Here is a 19,624-nt window from a genome sequence, read left to right on the forward strand (position 1 = left end):
GGTTACGCTACTTATATGGTGGTAGGTATTTTATTACTATTAATTTTCAACTTAGAAAAGTACTTTAATGTTTTTTTTTAGAAAAAAAGAAAAGAAAAAGAAACATTTTTAAAATAGTTAAAGAAAAAGTTAACTAAGCAAATATTTTAAGCAGAAAAATTTGCATGGCCAAACTTCAAGTTCAAAAGTGATTTAATTCCCATAATTTTTTTAATAATTGCTGATTGATTTCAGCTTCCACATGGCTTCATTGCCTGTACACAATATCCACCACTAAAATTCCATGATTAATTTTATAGATAAAAATATTTATATATATATATATATATATATATATATATATATATATATATATTTATTTATATTATTATAAAAGAAAAATCAATTTTAAAGAGAAATCGATCATAGAAAAATATGATGGTATACAAGATGATAATGTATAACATAGGGATATGATCTAATTATTCAATAAATTTCATATTATGAATTGTAAATATAAGAATTTAAATATATATGCTTTTACCTAAATGGACTGTTTGATTCACTTATTATTTTTCTAATATATAGTTTCTTATTTGGTTTATACATATATATTATATATTTGATGATTAACCATACTTTAAGTGATTACATGAGATCTTATTTAGATTAATTATTTAATTTAATTAATTAAATTATAATAAATGAAAAAGATAATTTATGCTTATCTCCTTAAGTCTTGACAAATAGAATTCAACTGACAATCATGATAATTCAATAACAAATATAATGAAATAGTCGAGACGTAGTAAAATAACACTAATATAAATGAGGAATATTCAATATATATTGTGTTTATATACGAAATATTATGTTCAGATTTCAACGATAGAATAATATTAATAATTTTTTATTCATCAATCTGAATCTTAATGAAAAAAAATTACTCAATATTTATATTAATGAAACGTAAATGTTATTCAATATGTGTTCAAGTCTCGACAAAAAATCTATCCAATATTTATTACAAGTATATATAAAAAAAAATAAGAATTATTTGATATCTATACTGTTAAACATTAATAATAAATACTCATATAATTAATTTATCGTGTAAACTAATTCGAACATCATCACAATTTTTTGTAAAAAGAATCATATGGTAATAATTAAAAAAATTCAAACGTTGCGTACGCGAAATGCCACCTTTTTCCCTTTTTTTTGCGAGAAAATCAAGAAAACAAAAGCTGACCCCCACCCCCTCAGCAGAAAAAGCCAACACAGCATCAAACTTCAAAGTCCACCATTAATGGTCATCCTCTAAGACAAAATTTCCACAAAAAATGCTGTGTTGTACAAAATTCACAATACCATTTCAAAAAAATCCATTTTTTTTTTCAATTTTTTTCTATTTGTACACAAACATGTGTATGTGTCACAAAAATCAGTAAACTACAAGGGGGTTGTCTCAATTATAAGTTAAATAATTATGAATTTATGAGGATTTACATGATTTGATTGTGACCCTTTTCAAATCTTTGACTCTTGTTACCCTTAGATTTGTATACTGGTAAAGAGAAACAAACAAATGGTTTTGTTTTCTCAGATTTACTGTTGAAAAAACAAGTGCCTGTTTTGGTGGACACGAAAATCAAGGAGAAAGCTTTTAAGGATATTTGGTTCATCTCAACCACCCACTCTTACCCTTTTGTTAAGACCCTTTAATTTTCTGTTCTTGGTTTTTGTCTTTGTTTTTTTTTTTTTGGTTGATGAAGCCTATCAGGAAGACCCAATTATTGGTTGCTTTTGTAGAGAATGGGATGAGTTAATCAGGCTTTTAGGTACAAAATCTTATCTTGGTTGATTTTGCTCTTTTTTACCTTAGATTTTGGTGTTTTATTGTGTTTGTGGGGTGCTGATGATATTTGTGGTTTTCTTGTTTATGGGAGTTGTTATGAGCTTATAAAGATTGGACCTTTGTGCATAAAATTGGTTTGAATTCTAGGTTTTTTTTTCTTTCCCTTTAGATTTTGGGACTTTTGATGTGGTATCTTTTCTTGGTTTGTTGTTTATGTTTGTGGGGTGCTGATGATTTTTGTGGTTTTCTTGTTTATGGGAGTTGTTATGAGCTCATAAAGATTGGACCTTTGTGTCATAAGATTGGTTCTTTTTTTCTCTTTACCTTAGATTTTGGGACTTCTGTTGTGGTATCTTTTCTTGGTTTGAAGTTTATGTTTGTGGGGTGCTGATAATCTTTGTGGTTTGAAGGCTTTCAGGTTTTTACTTTTTCTTTCTGGGAAGTTGGTGATTTTGTTTGAATTTGAGGAATCAAAGGTTAAAAGAGGGAAGATAAATGTGAAGAAAGTATATGGTGTAGCATCTTGGGTCCTTTTTTTTTTTTTACTTTTGAGCTAGCTGTCAGAGTTTGTTTTTGAATTGCCTTTACTGGGTTATCGAAAAATTGGAATGTTGGCAAAAAGTGAAAGAGTTCAGAAATGTTCTCTTGTCAAGGATTTAGGTTTCTTTCTCCTCAAAATGATTAACAAAGTTTGGATCTTTGGATGTTTGTTCTAGTCTACTATTTTTGATGATCAGCAAATTTTGTTGGATGATGATTTTTTTTCTTCCTTTTTGTGCTTTTCTTGTTTGTGGGAGTTCTTATGAGCTCATAAAGTTTGAACCTTTGTGTCATAAAATTGGTTTGAATTCTTGGTTTGAGGGTCTATTGGAAAAAGCCTCTCTACCTCCAAGGTAGGGGTAATGTTTGCGTACACTCTATCCTACCAAGACCTTACTTTGTGGGATTACATTGGGTATGTTGTTATGTTGTTGTTGCTTCTTCTTTTTCTTCTCATTTTTGTCCAATCAAAGTTACGTCTTTTCGGTAAGGGGAGTGAGGCGTAGTAGTTCTTGATGTTGTAGGCATTTTGTTCGCTTCACGTGTAAGAAAATTGTTTGGGAAGATTTTTATATGGTACTTTTTCAGTGTGATGTTGGAAATAAGTGAGATACCTTAGTTGCTATGCTGTCTATGCTTCTTCCTATTGATGTGATACTTTGCTGGACATTTAGGATAACCTTGTCAGGTGGGGAAACTCTATCCACACTTAACTTAAGAAAATTTGTGTTTGAAGAACTTAGATTTATTCATCTCGGGGAGTCAGTTTGGTTAACCAAGGTATCCTGCACGAACACTAAAGTGTTTGATGGCCTTGGCTGGTAAATGTTAAGCAAATGTGTCGGGCAGACAATTTTAATGACAGGTTAGTGTCGAAACTCGAAACAACTTTTGAGCATATCACACTCACTTCCCTAAAGAAGAGGGAAGCTGCATGACAAATTTTAAGGAGTTTTTTGAAAATTGAAAAAAATCATAATTCTAAGTCTTTATACTTCTTTTTGAGCAGGTAAAGTATTTACTAAGTCGTTATACTTATTAGGCATCACTTTCTTTGTAAGAGTCTCATGATTATTAACGCAGCTAAATCAAAGTTCTCTGCATATAAAGGAGTTGTATGAATGCCATTCCTTTTAATATTGCCCTCAGCCCTAGAATTACTAGCTTACTTTCCTTTTGAGAATCTCCAAGAATAGGAGTATTTTACTATATACCTTACCTCACTCTTCAATAACTTCTTTCTCCCTCCGCCCTATTATTGTCAATGAAATTCCAAATGTATCTTGAAAAGAATTACTTTTAATTCTTTATATGTCTCTACCTTTGGATCCAATTGTTGTCAAATTATGATTATTGCATGGGAGTGATGGATAGTTCTCTAGCCAACACACATCTTTTACCCAAAGATAGTTTCCTGATGTGTTTTCATCTTTCTATCAAATTTTTGCCATGTGGCTGTGGTTGTGATATTCGTTCTCAATCTATGTGTTTTGACTTCAAATTGACAAATCCAAAGTGCTACTTTGGTGCTACATAAAAGCACATTGCTTGGTTTTTGAATACCCTATACCACTGTGTTTATGCACTCTTTTTCAATAGTTAGTGTCCGGTAAAAAAAATATATAACACAGTCGAAATGAGACCAGATATTCTTTTTGCTGTGCAATTAGTATAACTAGCTCTTGGTAAGAAACTTTAATTACAAGTTAAGATACATTTATAAGCTTTGCAAAGCATCAGATGCCAAATCCTCATAAAAATCTTTTAGTACTTATTAAAAAACAACTTTGAAATAAATTTGGATATTTAGAAACTTTTCAAGTTGTAATCTTTTCCATTTCAAACAGCATGAGACACTTGAAAATCTTAGTCAAAGATTTTTTTCTTACTCTTTAGATATGAAATTGGACAAATTTTTATGACGAAGGGACTAGTTTTCTTGGGCTTGTCCAAAAAAGTACTGTTTTTCTTGAGTATGTTACTCAATCCATACTGTGAAACTCAGCTGCAGATGAGGTGTCATTCTGGACAAAATGTCGCTTTGATTTCCAATAATTAAGGCTGTCTTGGATAGGTTGCTCAATCCATACCATGAAACTCAGCTGCAGATGAGGTGTCATTCTGGATAAGATATCACTTTGTTCTCCAATATAATCGTCCTCTTTGTATATTATCTGCTGTTTTAAGATCAATAAAACATCCTATATTTCTTTATGTCCCATCTTTCAAACTTCACCTTGATGGATTTCTATGACCTCATCAAATGATGCCTATAAAGGAATTTTAAATCTTGGACTAGGTTGTAGCAGCTTGGTTTCCATTACAAACACTCTTTCCCAATCTTTGGTTGTGTAAGAAATATAGGAGAAAAATATTATTGAATTGTTGTTGTGTACATTATTACATTGAGACCCTATTTATAGGCCCTAGAATACAATCCTTTACCAAGTAGGATACTATTTAGTATTCCTATTTCTATTCCTATTCTAATAGGATTGTATAAACCTATTCCTATTCTAACACTCCCCCTCAAGCTAGTGCATACAATTCATGTACCTAGCTTGTTACAAATATAATTTACTTGAGGACTGATGAGGGGCATGGTGAGATATCTGTAAGTTGATCAGTTGACTTCACAAAATTGACAGTCAATCTCAATGTGCTTGTCTTCTCAATAAATACTAGATTTGATGCATAATGTCAGTCAATCTCAATGTGCTTAATCTTCTCATGAAATACTGAATTTGATGCATAATGCCGATAAAACACAGAGTGATAAAATTACAATGTTGAACTTCCCAAACCAAACTTGCAAAGACTGTTTCAGACCATAGAGTGACTCACATAATCGACATGCAAGGCTACTAAGCTCCCCCTGAGTTGCAAAGTGCTCAAAATCTAGTATAAAGTATGTGGATCATGTTGGAATCAATAGATAAGTCGATATTAAACAAGAAAGTCACTGAAAAATTGGTCGGAACATGCTCATACGCCGTAGTATTAGATTTTATGGTTGAAAGTGGTCACAATCTAAGAAATAAAATTATGTGGGTAGGGTCGGAATGATGTCACGATCCAACTAGAAAATAGAAATTATATAGGATAGTTCGAATTGATGGAACGACCCCATTGAAAAAGAGAAATAATATGGGTAGGGTTGGAATGATGGCACGACCCTACTGAAAAAGAAAAGTTATACGGGTAGGGTTGGAATGGTGGCACAACCCTACGCAAATCAGATTTGCGGAGTCGCCGGAAAGATGAATGGAACTATGCAAATCAAATTTGAGGAGTCACTAAAAAGACACATGATGCTATGCAACTCAGATATGAGAAAATAGTTCGGAAAAATCCACGGTACTGCACAAATTATATATAAAAAGTAGTCCGGAGAGATGCACGGTACTACGCAAATCAGATATGCAAAAAAAGATAGTCATCGAAAGAATGGCACGGTGCTACACTAATTATATATAAAATTGTAGTCACTGGAGTGATGGCACAGTGCTACACAAACTAGATATGAAAAGTAGTCACCAGAAAGATCGCACGATGCTACACTAATTAAATATGAAAAAGTAGTCACCGGAATGATGGCACAGTGCTACACAAATTAAAAAGTTGGGTCACCGTGTATCTATCTGGTGACCCAACTTTTGCTAACATAATCATTGGCCAGACGAGCAGCATATATGGGTGCCACCCGCCGGCAGCGGAAGATCTTTAATTCTCTACCAAGTTCGTAGAGGCTCTGATACCATGTAAGAAATATAGGAGAAAAATATTATTGAATTGTTGTTGTGTACATTATTACATTGAGACCCTATTTATAGACCCTAGAATACAATCCTTTACCAAGTAGGATACTATTTAGTATTCCTATTTCTATTCCTATTCTAATAGGATTGTATAAACCTATTCCTATTCTAACAGGTTGAACTACACTTTTCTGGATGCTTTGTCCTGAGAGTAGCATAGCTTCGCATTATTTGCAATGCAAGGATTTTGTTAGTATCTGAAGAGAAGTTACAGATGTGCAACTATTATTTATATCTTAATTTTACTTCTTGCAGTTGCCAAAGGACCACTTGCAATTGCTTTCGGGGATTAGATGTGTTTGTTCAAAAAAAAAATTGATAGGTGAATTAATTGACAACAACATAGCTTAGCAAGTTTACTCGGTGAATTAAGTCTTTGGTCAAACTTTTTACGAATAATAAAATTTTGATCTTACACAAGTATCTTATTACAGCAATTATTTGACACAAGACCTAGTTATTGAAAGACAATACATTAAATTGACTTCTGTTCTAGACATGTGTGCAGCTTGCTAATCTTGAATGCTGACAATCGAAAAGTTCATAGACTAGTTATCTCATTATTTATAATAGGGACACTAACTTGTATAACTAAACTTCTTTTCTGCTGTTCTCCTTTTCCCAACTCTCGTGTTAATTTTGCTTGCGAAATGAATATTTTCTTAAAAATTTACTCTGGTTAGCCATCGAAGACTTGACAAATAAATTTCCATATAAGTGGTTGGTGTTAGATTGCATGCATTAACTGGCATTAAAATAGGCTGTTCTAACTAGTAGTGGCACAAACCTCCTTTCCAACCCCTTGTTGATTTTTCATTTATGTAGATCTTTTTCTTATTCTGTTTGATAGGTTGAATTTTCTGCCTTTTAATACAGAAAATGAATATCTTTCCAATTTATGTCCGTGCTTCCTTTGGTGGCAGGATCAGGGCCGTCAAGAGAGCTAGAAGATCAGATTTGAGGAGGATATATATTGTTGTCAACACCTAGTAGTTTATATAGATACCATGGCTCCCGGAGGCAGTAATTACCAGGATATTGGTGATTCCCGCAGTGCATATGCTGACTATGGTATTGCACCAGAAAGTGCTGAATTCAAAAACTCCCCCTTTAGAAAAGCTGCAGCTGTTGTTGGTGGGAAGAATGGAGCGGGATCTAATTGTGCTGTTCATGAGCTACTTGAATGCCCTGTTTGTATGAATCCAATGTATCCACCAATTCACCAGGTAGATTCTAATATTTCTTAAATTGGAATGGCAGCATTGCAATGAAAGTGATTTGTGATCTCTTGACATTCTGTTATTCACCAAAGTGGTACAGGGTGGGAGGAGCTTTTGGTACTTGCTGTTGAATTTCGATAAGGATGCAGATATTTTTCCAAATGATTATTGAGCACCAGATTTTTAATAGACCAAACTCTAAAGAATGTATTGGATAGTGAATTTTGCATTCTAAGAGAACGTTTTACTGCTGTACTATCCTACATAAGTTTGCTTTTGAGCTGATGCAATCATCTCACTTTTGATGGGAGTTATGTCCAGCTTCCATAATATCTCATTATGCTTTCTTTCTAGACAAATGACTATAAATGGTTCTAATGAGTTTTTAAATTCAAGTGTCACATCTTAATGAAGTTGCAGCATAATATAATCAATTCAGGCTTTTAGGAATCTCCACGTCATTTGCCAAGGAAAAAAATCAAACCTGCATGTCAAAAAAATACTTAAATAGAAGTGTCCCTTCTCTAGCAGTTTAAGCTTTTAGATAGGATCTAACTTTGCATGTAATTGAGTTCTTTTTATTTTCAAGAGCCACAAGTTACTTGCTGAAGGACCATACTCCTTGATATCTTTGACCGGTGCTTCAAAATCTTGTGCAAAGCAATTGGCCAGTTTTGTTTTCTTATTTTCTTTGTGTTCATACTAGAGAGATGTTAATTAAGTTTCTAATGTAATCTTGTAGTTGTCTAGATTTGCAAGAAAAGCTGGAGGAGGAAAACGTTTTCATTTGAGGAAAGAGAGGTCAAGTATAGTAGCTTTCAAGTTATTTGGGAATGGCAAAAAAGGGTTTCCCATCTTTCTTTCTTGAAGTCTGAATGATCCTTTCTTTCCTTCAAATAAGGTGTATGAGGGGAAAATGATGGTTAAAGTCTGTACTTCTGATCATTTGTTAACAGTAAGAGCGCACCTAGTTTCCTGAAGGATAAATGTCTCATGTTATGGACAGTCAACTCTACAAGCTGTATTATAGAAAATAATTGTGAAAATTTGATGTTTGTCGTTGCTAGTTAACGATAGAGAGCACCTAGTTTCCTACAAGATAAACATATTTATATACTGTACTACAGTCTACATATCCAATGCATCTCTTAGTTCTATGGCCTATGTAAAGGAATTACGACAAAGAAGTCAGTAAATCATATAATTTAACATTAATAGCAGATTTTTGGTATGTTTTCGGGATAGAAAGTTGGAAAGATGATTTTCCTATCTACCGTTTATGTAGTATTCATTGCATACTTCCTTCTCTAGGGTAGTGTGTGATAGTTTTGTGGCACAATCAAAAGAAAAAGATATTGTCCCTTCAAAAGATTAATGCCTTCCAAAAAAATGTTGGCTGACTGAACTTTTGTTTCGTTTTTCTTCTTCTTTTTTGTTAAGTTTGTGATCTTATTCTTCAAGTCCATTATGCATTTCTTGGTCTTTTACTGAGCTTGTTGATCTTTTTCTTGTAAGTGTCCAAATGGCCACACATTATGCGTGAAGTGCAAGTCAAAAGTACATGTATGTCCAATTTGCCGCCATGAGCTTGGAAACATTAGATGTCTAGCACTGGAAAAAATTGCTGAGTCACTAGAATTACCGTGCCGATACCAAATTTATGGCTGTCAAGATATATTCACTTATCATACTAGGCTTCGACATGAGCAGAACTGCAGATTTCGCCCATACAATTGCCCATATGCAGGATCTGAATGCGCTGTTACTGGTGATATTCAGTACCTTGTTGCACACCTAAAAGATGATCACAAGGTTGATATGCATGATGGGTGTACCTTCAATCATCGTTATGTCAAATCTAATCCTCAAGAAGTTGAGAATGCTACATGGATGTTGACGGTTAGTCTTCTCTCTTTCTTTCTCTCTTTTTTTTTACCTTTGTTGTGAAGGAGAGCCTTGGTGTAACTGGTAAAGTTGCCGCCATGTGACCAGGAGGTCACGGGTTCGATCCATGGAAATAGCCTCTTGCAGCAATGCAGGATAAGACGGTACAACCTCTCTATCTCTATGAGGTAGGAGTAAGGTTTGCGTACACTCTACCCTCCCTAGACCCCACTTGTAGGCTAACACCGGGTATGTTGTAATTTTACAGCTTTCCTGCACAAGGAAAAGAAACACAAACGTCCAGTTTTTTGTGCTTCTTTATCAACAACTTAAAGTTGAATTGCCTTCGTTGGAAGATGGCGAAATCCCAATGAGATTCACATGCCCTTTTAAGTAACATTGAAAGAAAATCTTTAGAAAATTTTGAAGCTGTCATCTGTGAAAGGAGAGAAACTGATGGCTGTTTCTGTTACTTTTTTCCTCTTAAAAGTTAGATCTTGGCCTCCTATTAGATACTTTGAGGAAAAATCCTCTACTATTTACCTTATCAAAAAAAAGATTGACACTATTATCTACTCCATCCGTTGCAATTTGTTTGTCTTACTTTCCTTTTAGTTCGTTTAAAAAAGAATGCCTCTTTCCCTTTTCGGCAAACTCTTTAATTCCAACTCTCCACATGACATGTTTTACCCCATAAGATTGAAGGACATTTTGGTACATTTTACATATTTTTAGTTTAAGATGACAAAATTCAAAAGTCTTCTTTACTTTCTTAAACTCCGCGTCACATCAAAACCAGACAAACAATTGAAACGGGGGAGTAGTTTTCTTCATCCAATTGTAGAAGTGATGTATACATTTTTTGTTATTCATCATCATGTTTGTACTTTAGCTATTGCTAGGAGGTTCATACTTTTATGCCCAGCTTTATCTTTTCTGGTTGAAAATGAAGGCAGACAAGAGCATGCATAATTTTGTTGTTCGCCTACCAATTAATTTTCAGTTTAGCATTTAGCCATGATAACTGAGCTTCTTTTTTTTGTGGATTTTCACATTGTTCCATCTGCAATGTGCTGTTGGTAATAGTTTGTTTGCTGTTTCCTGGAATAGGTTTTTAACTGTTTCGGGCACCAGTTTTGCCTGCACTTTGAGGCTTTCAATCTTGGATTGGCACCGGTATACATGGCATTCCTGCGTTTTATGGGTGATGATGATGATGCGAAAAGATTTAGTTATAGTCTTGAAGTAGGTGGATTTGGCAGAAAGTTAACATGGCAGGGAGTACCAAGGAGCATCCGTGATAGTCATAAAACTGTCCGAGACAGTTTAGACGGGCTGATTATTCAAAGGAGCATGGCACTTTTCTTCTCTGGTGGTGACAGGAAGGAGCTGAAGCTAAAGGTAGCTGGGCGTATTTGGCGAGAGCCATTGTAAACTAGATATATGCATCTTCCTTCATTGCGGGGATGCCCAGAAAGTATAGTTAGTTATCGCTAAATTGGTTGGTGGCTTAATTTTTTGTAAATGGTTCTATACAGTTTCTGGTTTTTCGGATCGATCGTATCGATTGTAGTTTAGCTCAACTGTGGATCATGTATCTAAAGTTGTGAGGCATTTTAAGCTTTTTTATGACCTGCCATATGATAATCTATCTGGTTGTTAGTCTCTCTCTGTATATTCTCTCTTGCCTTTTTGTTTCTTTATCAAGTCCCTCATATTGTTTCTTTATGTGTTCAATAGTCATTTTTTATAGGAAAGAAAGGTCGGGATTGTGATCCCGATTAGATAGTTGCATTTTTCTCGTCTCTCTTATTTGTCTTGGGGAGGGGGGGGGGNGGGGAGGGGTTAATAGGGCATACTGACCAATAAAGGTCGGAATTGTGATGCTGATTAGACAGTTGCATTTTTTTCGTCTCTCTTATTTTTCTTGGGGAACCACTATTAGGGCAGACCGATCAATAAAGATCGAAATTGTGATGCTGATTAGATAGTTGCATTCTTTTCGTCTCTCTTATTTTTCTTGGGGAACCACTATTAGGGCAGATTGATCAATAACGATCGGAATTGTGATATTGATTAGATAGTTGCATTCTTCTTGTCTGTCTTATTTTTCTTGGGGAATTACTATTAGAGCCGACCGACCAATAAAGATCGGAATTGTGATGCTGATTAGATAGTTGCATTCTTCTCATCTCTCTTATTTTTCTTAGGGAACCACTATTAGGGCAGACCGACCAATAAAGATCGAAATTGTGATGTTGATTAGATGTATTCTTCTTATCTCTCTTATTTGGCTTGGAGAACCACTATTAGGGTAGATTGACCAATAAATGTCGGAATTGTGATGTTGATTAGATAGTTTTATTCTTCTTGCCTCTTTTATTTGGCTTGGAACACTAATAGGGTGAACTCACCAACAAAGATTGAAATTGTGATCCTGATTAGATAGTTGCATTTTTCTCGTCTCTCTTATTTGACTTGGGGCACTATGAGGGAAGCTTTACCAACAAAGGTTGGAATTGTGATCCTAAGTGGTTTCAGATGCCTTAAAGTGTTTGTGTGTTCGAATTTCACTAGTGACAACTCTTCTTTTTACTTTTTAACAAGAGCATACTCATTTTAGCACTTGAGAAATTATTTATTTTTATATAAAGGCCAGCCTTATATAAAACATAATTAATTATTGATATATACTCAATAAAAGAATCAACTTGCATTAAATAACATTTACATTTTATTTTGATTATAATACATATTTAGGCATGCCGGATTATTTTAGTAAATAGTAATTATAAAATGTCCATTATTTCAATTAAATTATATTAGATTCATATTATTTTTTTCTGACATGATCTAATAATTAAAAAATTCAAAAAAATAAATCAAATCAAATTTATTTTTATTCAGATTGAATGATACTTTTTCAAAATCCTAAAATTCAAAAATCGAATAGATTCATATTATTTTTTCTGATGTGATTCAATATTCAAAAAATAAATTAAATCGAAAAGAAAAGAAAAAAATCAAATTAAATCAATTTTTTTTCATTAAGATTGAATTATATTTTTTCAAAATCCTAAATTCAAAAATCGAATACACAGCATTTTCAAAATTATCACTTTTTTTTTAAAAAAGAAAAAATTAAAAATTCATAAGAATAACTTAATTGGTTGAGCAAGAATCTCCCTAATGAATTTCTCAAATTCAAAACCCCTTATATTCTTTCTTGATTGAGCCATCGAGCTCGTCATAAAAAATTTATCTAGAGCAATTTACATCCCGGAATTAGAATTTTCAATGAACCCTAGCTAGTTTTAGACAGCCCAAAGAGACAACAAATTCCTTAAACCCTCAAAAAAGGGTACAAATGCCTCTTGAAACTCTTTCACAACAACCTTAGATTAACAGAAAGAACAATCAAAGAACAATGATAATCAGATCAATTTCTTCATCAAAGTTGAAGAAATTGATATTTCCACTTTCTCTCTCAGCATATACACACAAAAATCCCATACCCAACTCTTCTCCTCCAATTCTTGAAAATGTTTATACCCAAAACCCTGCTAAAACCCTTGTCCCTCCATTCTTGTTCAGCTTTAGAAACTACTCTACACCTATAAAAATCCAATCTTTACCAGTTTCTAGAGATGGGAATTTTGAGGAATCCATTTCTGATGTTGTTTGCCCTGGTTGTGGTGTTAAAATGCAAGATTCTGACCAAAAACAACCAGGGTATTTCATCAAGCCATGTGTTAAACCCCCAAATTATAAAACACCCATTAACAAGAATCCAGTTGCTGATGAGCCTGAGATATCGTTTTCTCTGAAAAGGGGTTTGCTTAATGAGGATGTAGAACATGAAAATCAAGAAAATGTTGAAAAACCAGGGCAGAAAGGTGAAAAGCCTGTTGTTTGTGCTAGGTGTCATAGTTTGAGGCATTATGGGAAGGTTAAGGATCCAAGTGTGGAGAATTTGTTGCCTGATTTTGATTTTGATCATACTGTTGGGAGGAGGTTGATGTCGAGTAGTGGGGCAAGGGCGGTTGTTTTGATGGTGGTTGATGCATCTGATTTCGATGGATCGTTTCCTAGGAAAGTAGCTCAGTTAGTTTCTAGAACAATTGAAGAGAATTCGCGGGCGTGGAAGGAGGGGAAATCAGGGAATGTACCTAGAATGGTATTGGTAGTTACAAAGATTGATCTTTTACCTAGCTCATTATCACCTACTAGGCTTGAACATTGGGTTAGGACAAGGGCAAGAGAGGGTGGGGCGATTAAGTTGACGAGTGTACATATGGTTAGTGCAGTGAGGGATTGGGGAGTGAAGAATTTGATTGATGATGTAGTGGGACTGGCCGGGCCAAGAGGGCATATTTGGGCAGTAGGAGCACAGAATGCTGGAAAGAGCACATTAATCAATGCAATAGGGAAGTGTTCAGGTGGAAATCTAAGTCATTTAACAGAGGCACCGGTGCCGGGGACTACCTTGGGGATATTGAGGGTAGAAGGGGTGCTTCCAAGGAATGCCAAGTTGTTTGATACTCCGGGGCTTTTGCATCCGCATCAGATTTCGACAAGGTTGACTAGGGATGAGCAGAAGCTAGTTCATATAAGTAAAGAGTTGAAGCCAAGGACATATAGAATCAAGGTTCATAATTCTCTTCTAGGCTGCTTAAAGAATGTGTTGTTTTACTGCAAAAGCTTTCTTTCTATTGCATTTCACTTTCAGTTTTGAGTGTTGTTGACTTTGTTTATCGTCTTTCGGAGAAATCAACTACTATCATACAAGTATGAAAATTTACTGAGTCCATCTCGTTTTGCTCATCTTAGTCTTATCCAATCTTTGCACTGACTGTTAATAGATAACCAGATAAGAAAGTAAGCAACTTTAGTATAATTCATTATTCCTTTCTCATTTTTGAGGTGGTATACTTGCTTAAGTTCTCCCGTGTAGTGCTTATTGGTGCTTGTAATATGTTTCAGTCAACTATCTGAACTTACTTACCTCACAAAAGTTTGTTTTACCTTTTTCCATTTTGCAAAAAGATTTTGGTCAGGTCAAATACTTTATGTGAAGCGGTAGAGCATTAAAAAGAGAATCTAATGGCAATGTATGCCCAGGAAAGATATTACCAGAGATTAGATTATTGACCTGTAAAATGCTTGTGGAGATATGACCGTTTTGGTTGCTTGTGTAGTCTTAGATACAGGATCTAAATATGAAAAGACAACCCAAATTTATCATTTCATTGCACCTATTCTCCATCAGATGTGTCTGCCTATGCTTATGCTTGAACTTCACTTGAAGAACATGCTTTCTCTGGTTTAGTTTGTTTTATCCACTTTGAAATCTCATGATTTCATTATTTGCTGTGGACAGGTTGGACATTCAGTTCATATAGGTGGGCTCATGCGGTTGGATGTGGAAGAATTATCTGTTGATTCCGTGTATGTTACAGTTTGGGCATCTCCGCTAATTCCACTTCACATGGGGAGGACAGAGAACGTCAGCACAATGCTGGAAGAACATTTTGGGCGTCAGCTGCAGGTACTATCTGCTTTAGGAATTGGATGTTCTTCTTTCTTTGTTTCTAATTTCAAATCTTTCGTTTTAACAAATCCCTTTTGTCTGAAGTTTATGATATTGCACTTCCTATTAATTTTTTTGCACGTATTCAGTACTGTTGGTGTAAATTCAGTTTTAACTGCAGAAAAGAAAAAAAATATTATTGTCAACAGAAGACGGTTAATTTGTTGCGTCTTTGAATTTAGTCTTATCTAGCTTGAAGCTGGCTTTGCTTCTTTCATGAATTTTGAGTGTTGGGGTGAAAGAGTTTGAAAGTTTTGCTGATGGTCTGTGCCACTGAATAACAGTGTTGGATGATAGCGTTGTAGGGAATTCGGTGCTTGACTTTTAAGAAAAAAGCAATAAAGTAAAACAGTTTGATGCTATGTTTGGAACTGGTGAGGGCTAAATAAATGCTCTTTGGTAATAGAAATTTTAGGTACTGGAACATTGTTATGAATCTTTAGGAAAGGATCGATTCATAGGGCATTATATAAATCAGCTCGTTAAAGGGAGGCTGAAACCTTAGAGTTCATTAAAAGAGAGAACTCCGATCTCTTCAGCTCTTTAAAGGGAGACAGAAACCTTAGAGTTCAATTTTTGCTTAATTATGAGTTACTGATTTATTCATCAAAAACCCCTTTAACTAAGAGTCTTATTACATCAATATGAAGTCTAATTCTTATGAAAGTACGAGACCTAAATCTTATTCCAAACTAATAACTATAACTTAACCTAATCCTTATGAAACTCTAAAACTAAACCCTATTCTAGAATAATAAATAAAGTAACTAAAAGTATAATTAAATACTTAAATTAATGACTTCCAACGCATCCCTAACATTACTCCCCTCACGTTGAAAGAGCTTGTCCTCAAGCTCAAGTTTCGGGGTAATCATCCAGAAAATCTGGATCAGTATCAACTTATCCAATTCCAGCCCTAGCTTGAAGTTGACATTGATAAATTTCGACTCTATTAGTTTGCTGAAGCATGACTAATTTGCCCATCAGGTTGCTACTTTCATGAGGTTCAAATCGCTCAAAATATTGCTCATAATGATGTGCCCAAATTAATGGATTGTTGATGTTGTTAGAAGTAGGAAAATTCATCTTTGCATAACTTATCAAAGGTGAATTACCACTTGTTGGATGATTCTTATCGGCTAGTTGAATATGCGGTATATTGCCTTTAGTAGCAGGAATTGTTGATCTACCAGTTGTCTGGGCGCTATATGACTCAAGTCTATGGGTTGCTGGTTTTGTGGAGCCAACTCCCAATCTAGACAATTGATTTTGGATGACTTGGATAATTTTTTTGCTGAGGCGTTGTTCCATTGCTGCAATTTTAGAGTCTATTAGGGTTTCTGTAATGGCACGTTCTTCTCTAAATCTGGAATTGATCTCATCGCCCATTTTGTTAGTCTCTGATACCAAATTGTTATGAATCTTTAGGGAAGGATCGATTCACAGGGCGATATATAAATCAGCTCGTTAAAGGGAGGCTGAAACCTTAGAATTCATTAAAAGAGAACTCCGATCTCTTCAGCTCTTCAAAGGGAGACTGAAACCTTAGAGTTCAATGGAAGAGAGAACTCTAATCTCCGGCTTTTTGATGAATTATGACTTACTGATTTATTCATCAAAAGTCCCTTTAAATAGGAGTCTTATTACATCAATAGGAAGTCTAATTCTTATGAAAGTAGGAGACCTAAATCCTATTCCAAACTAATAACTATAACTTAACCTAATCTTTATAAAACTATGAAACATAAATCCTATTCTAGAATAATAAATAAAACAACTAAAAATATAATTAAATACTTAATTTAAGGGCTTCCAACGCATCCACAACATCCTCACTCCAGGAATTAAAGGTGTCAACAGTTGTAGAGCAACAACAATATACCCAATATAGTCCCACAAGTCGGGTCTGGGGAGGGTAGAGTGTATGCATACCTTACCCCCTACTGTGGCATGTGGCAGGTAGAGAGGATGTTTCTGATAGACCCTTGGCTCAGGGAAAGCAAAAACACAACATTTATGAAGACATAAGCAGTAATAACAACAGAATAGTAAGAAAATAGAGGCTTAAGTGACAACAAGTAGTAATAGAAAACTAAGAATGAAAAATACGAAAATAGTAAAATAATACTAATACTACTAGCAGGAGAGACAAGATGCGGAACTATGTACTACCTAGCCTTCTACCCCAATCCTCGACCTCCACGCCGTCAATAGTCTTAGAGCATCCTTCAAGTTTCTCATAGCTTCTATAAACTGATGCTATGTTTGGAACTGGTTCGGCAAGAAGAAAAAGTGCTATCTGACATTGGCATTTCAACGATCAAATAATGTCTCATTCTGGTTGTTACCTCCAAGTCTCTTCTCCTATTAGGCCAGCCTTAGTGGGTAGCGGCACTGGGTGAACGGTCTATCTGCCTAAACATACTCCTAAACATGCGTGTTTGATATTACATCACTTCCATTCTGTGTTTTAAATCTTCACCAGGTGTCAAAATATATGGAATCTGAGTTGAGCTAGTGTGGTTTCTCCAGGTATCTCTGCTGAATCCTTCATTCAGTTGTATGATGATTCTTTTGCTGTTTTCATTTGTTTTTCTTTCTTAACCTTTAGAATTGTAAGGTTGAGAATTGATGAAGCATAGTCTAGAACTCTAGATGGCTTAGGTTCATAAAAGGACCGCTAGAAGGGGCCAGATTCTTCAGACGCTTCATGATATTTGTAAACAAGTCTCCCTGTAGTTGGCTACTGACTTAAAAGTCCCTAGTAGATGTAGAAACCTGATTTAGTTACTTTCGTGCTTTGACAGTTTGGCTGATGTATATGATATGATTAAATGCTATATTGTATTTTCATTTTGTCAGCCGCCGATTGGAGAGGGACGATCTGAAGAGCTAGGGAAATGGTTGAAGAAGGAATTTCATGTGAATGGAAATATGTGGGATTCTAGTTCTGTTGATATTGCTGCTTCTGGTCTTGGTTGGTTTGCCATTGGACTAAAGGGAGACGCTAAATTAGGTGTCTGGACATATGATGGTGTTGATGTCATTGTTCGTAACGCGTTACTCCCAAACAGATCCTATGATTTTGAAGTTGCTGGCTTTACTGTTTCAAAAATTGTTTCCACTGCTGACCGCTCTTCAAATAAGCAGCGCCGTGATGAGAAGAAGAGGAAACTGAGCGACTCTACTGCAGAAAAACCTGCAAAACCATCATCTGTCGATGTGGCTTCAACTACTTGCTAATTGTGGAAGCATTTACAATCTGGCAATGTACTTTGCTTGTCCCAGCACTGGAATGTAGATCGAACGTGGGAATAATCGCCTATTACCTCTCCGGGACCTGGATAAGTTGATGCGTTTCTACCATGATTTTTGCCCCCTGCAAAGAAAAACGCGGCATCAAAACCAGAGAAATGCATTAAGCAAAGGCATTCTAGGTCCATCCACTATTGCATATCAAGACCCCTTCTGCTGTGATGGCGGTATCCCCTTTACGCTGTTCTTACCTTCGTTATACGCAAGTTTTGGCGTCTATCGATGCCAAAATGTCTCATTACGTAAATGAAGCTTCTTTATACACAAATTTTGGTGTTCATCGATGCCAAAATGTCTTGATACCTAAATGAAGCTAAATGCTGAAGGATTCATGTATGCAACACAAACCGAGATGTTTGGTTCTGCTCTACCATCTAGAGGCTTATTCAAGATTCGAAGTTTGTATGTTTTGAATTTGAAGTTTATGAGTTCTGATATTTATTTTATGTATATACTCATTAGATTTCGTGACACATATGGTTTGGATCGAAATTATTGGATTTTGTCGAACTCGTACTTTCAATGTTAGATCTCCACCCCTACTATCATCTGATCAATTTTGTTATGCTATAGGCATCATATTTAGCTCTGCAGGTTATGGTACACTGGTAGGAGTGTTTCACCCTAAATCAGAGGTCTCAGGTTTGATTCCTGAGTATGGAGAAACTCTTGTTGGAATCGCCACCCCAAATGGCCCTGTAGTGCACGATCCGGAGTTAGTCAGAGCTCTAATGTGGATTCCGACACCGGGTGGGAAACCAAAAAAAAGAAAAAGCTCTGCAGGTTATAAGTTGGAGAAAATGATCGAAATGGTCCTTCATGTATAGGGATTGAATTATTTTGATCCTTCATATATATCAACTTATCAAAATAGTCCTTCATGTATATAAGAAAATAATCATTTTAGTTCTTAACCTAAAACTAACCATAAAAGTAAAAAGTGTGGTTAGATTTAACGGTGGGCCCCATTATTAATACATTGGAAGCCTTTCTCCCTGAAATCTTATCTCTTCACCCAATTCTTCTTTGCTAAAAAAAAAAAGCCAATTCTTTTTACCATTATCAAAATTCTCTTTGACTAACTAATTCAAATCTTTTAAAATTTTATTTTCTACCTTTGTCCCATTCAATTTTTACCTTGTATCTGAAAAATAGAATTAAAAAAAAATTATGAAAAAATTATTAATTTCAAAAAGGAAAAAACAACAAAGCTATATCCTTTTCATATAAAGCTTCAACAAGTGAATATATAATTAAAGCTTGAAAAGAGTTAATTTATGGTAATCTTCTAAAAGAAATTAATGAAGTGTTTTGTTAGTTTATTTAGTTTGTATTTGTGTCAGTGGTCTCATGTTTTTTTTTTTTTTTTTTTATGTATGGAAGTGCAAGCTACTGGAATTGTTTTGAAGAGGTACATGGA

General features: G+C 34.8%; 2 protein-coding genes and 1 long non-coding RNA gene across 5 annotated transcripts; 2 read left to right on the plus strand and 1 right to left on the minus strand.

Moving 5' to 3' along the window:
• The first annotated feature begins 1,294 nt into the window (after positions 1 to 1,294).
• LOC125853430 (E3 ubiquitin-protein ligase SINAT2-like) lies at positions 1,295 to 10,974 on the plus strand. Of its 3 annotated transcripts, none has more exons than XM_049533117.1 (4): positions 1,295 to 1,838; positions 7,119 to 7,421; positions 8,931 to 9,314; positions 10,410 to 10,974. In XM_049533117.1, exons 2-4 carry the CDS (start codon positions 7,203 to 7,205, stop codon positions 10,731 to 10,733), a joined length of 927 nt encoding a protein of 308 aa, XP_049389074.1. In that variant the 5' UTR covers positions 1,295 to 1,838; positions 7,119 to 7,202; the 3' UTR covers positions 10,734 to 10,974. The 3 variants fall into 3 exon arrangements, with proteins under 3 accessions (XP_049389074.1, XP_049389073.1, XP_049389075.1); XM_049533116.1 differs by having other exon boundaries at positions 1,329 to 1,820; XM_049533118.1 differs by lacking the exon at positions 1,295 to 1,838 and adding an exon at positions 4,462 to 4,490.
• LOC125853447 (uncharacterized) lies at positions 1,594 to 3,061 on the minus strand. Its single transcript, XR_007445168.1, has 2 exons — positions 2,661 to 3,061; positions 1,594 to 1,954 (listed from the first exon to the last, which is right to left on the minus strand). It is a non-coding gene; the product is annotated as an uncharacterized LOC125853447 (long non-coding RNA).
• A 1,664-nt stretch (positions 10,975 to 12,638) lies between the features above and the next one.
• Positions 12,639 to 18,463, plus strand: LOC125853418 (GTP-binding protein BRASSINAZOLE INSENSITIVE PALE GREEN 2, chloroplastic). Its single transcript, XM_049533100.1, has 3 exons — positions 12,639 to 13,947; positions 14,680 to 14,847; positions 17,752 to 18,463. Exons 1-3 carry the CDS (start codon positions 12,727 to 12,729, stop codon positions 18,130 to 18,132), a joined length of 1,770 nt encoding a protein of 589 aa, XP_049389057.1. The 5' UTR covers positions 12,639 to 12,726; the 3' UTR covers positions 18,133 to 18,463.
• Positions 18,464 to 19,624: the final 1,161 nt, after the last annotated feature.

This window comes from Solanum stenotomum, chromosome 1 (assembly GCF_019186545.1).
Source record: "Solanum stenotomum isolate F172 chromosome 1, ASM1918654v1, whole genome shotgun sequence".
NCBI classification, from domain to species: domain Eukaryota; kingdom Viridiplantae; phylum Streptophyta; class Magnoliopsida; order Solanales; family Solanaceae; genus Solanum; species Solanum stenotomum.

Bases quoted from the DNA above. Each gene is read 5' to 3' on its own strand.
- LOC125853430 (XM_049533117.1), top strand. From the start codon at position 7,203: ATGGCTCCCGGAGGCAGTAATTACCAGGATATTGGTGATTCCCGCAGT. The intron at 7,422-8,930 runs GTAGATTCTAAT...TTTTCTTGTAAG, and splicing joins TGTATCCACCAATTCACCAG to TGTCCAAATGGCCACACATT. The intron at 9,315-10,409 runs GTTAGTCTTCTC...TTCCTGGAATAG, and splicing joins ATGCTACATGGATGTTGACG to GTTTTTAACTGTTTCGGGCA.
- LOC125853418 (XM_049533100.1), top strand. From the start codon at position 12,727: ATGATAATCAGATCAATTTCTTCATCAAAGTTGAAGAAATTGATATTT. The intron at 13,948-14,679 runs GTTCATAATTCT...TGCTGTGGACAG, and splicing joins CAAGGACATATAGAATCAAG to GTTGGACATTCAGTTCATAT. The intron at 14,848-17,751 runs GTACTATCTGCT...TCATTTTGTCAG, and splicing joins ATTTTGGGCGTCAGCTGCAG to CCGCCGATTGGAGAGGGACG.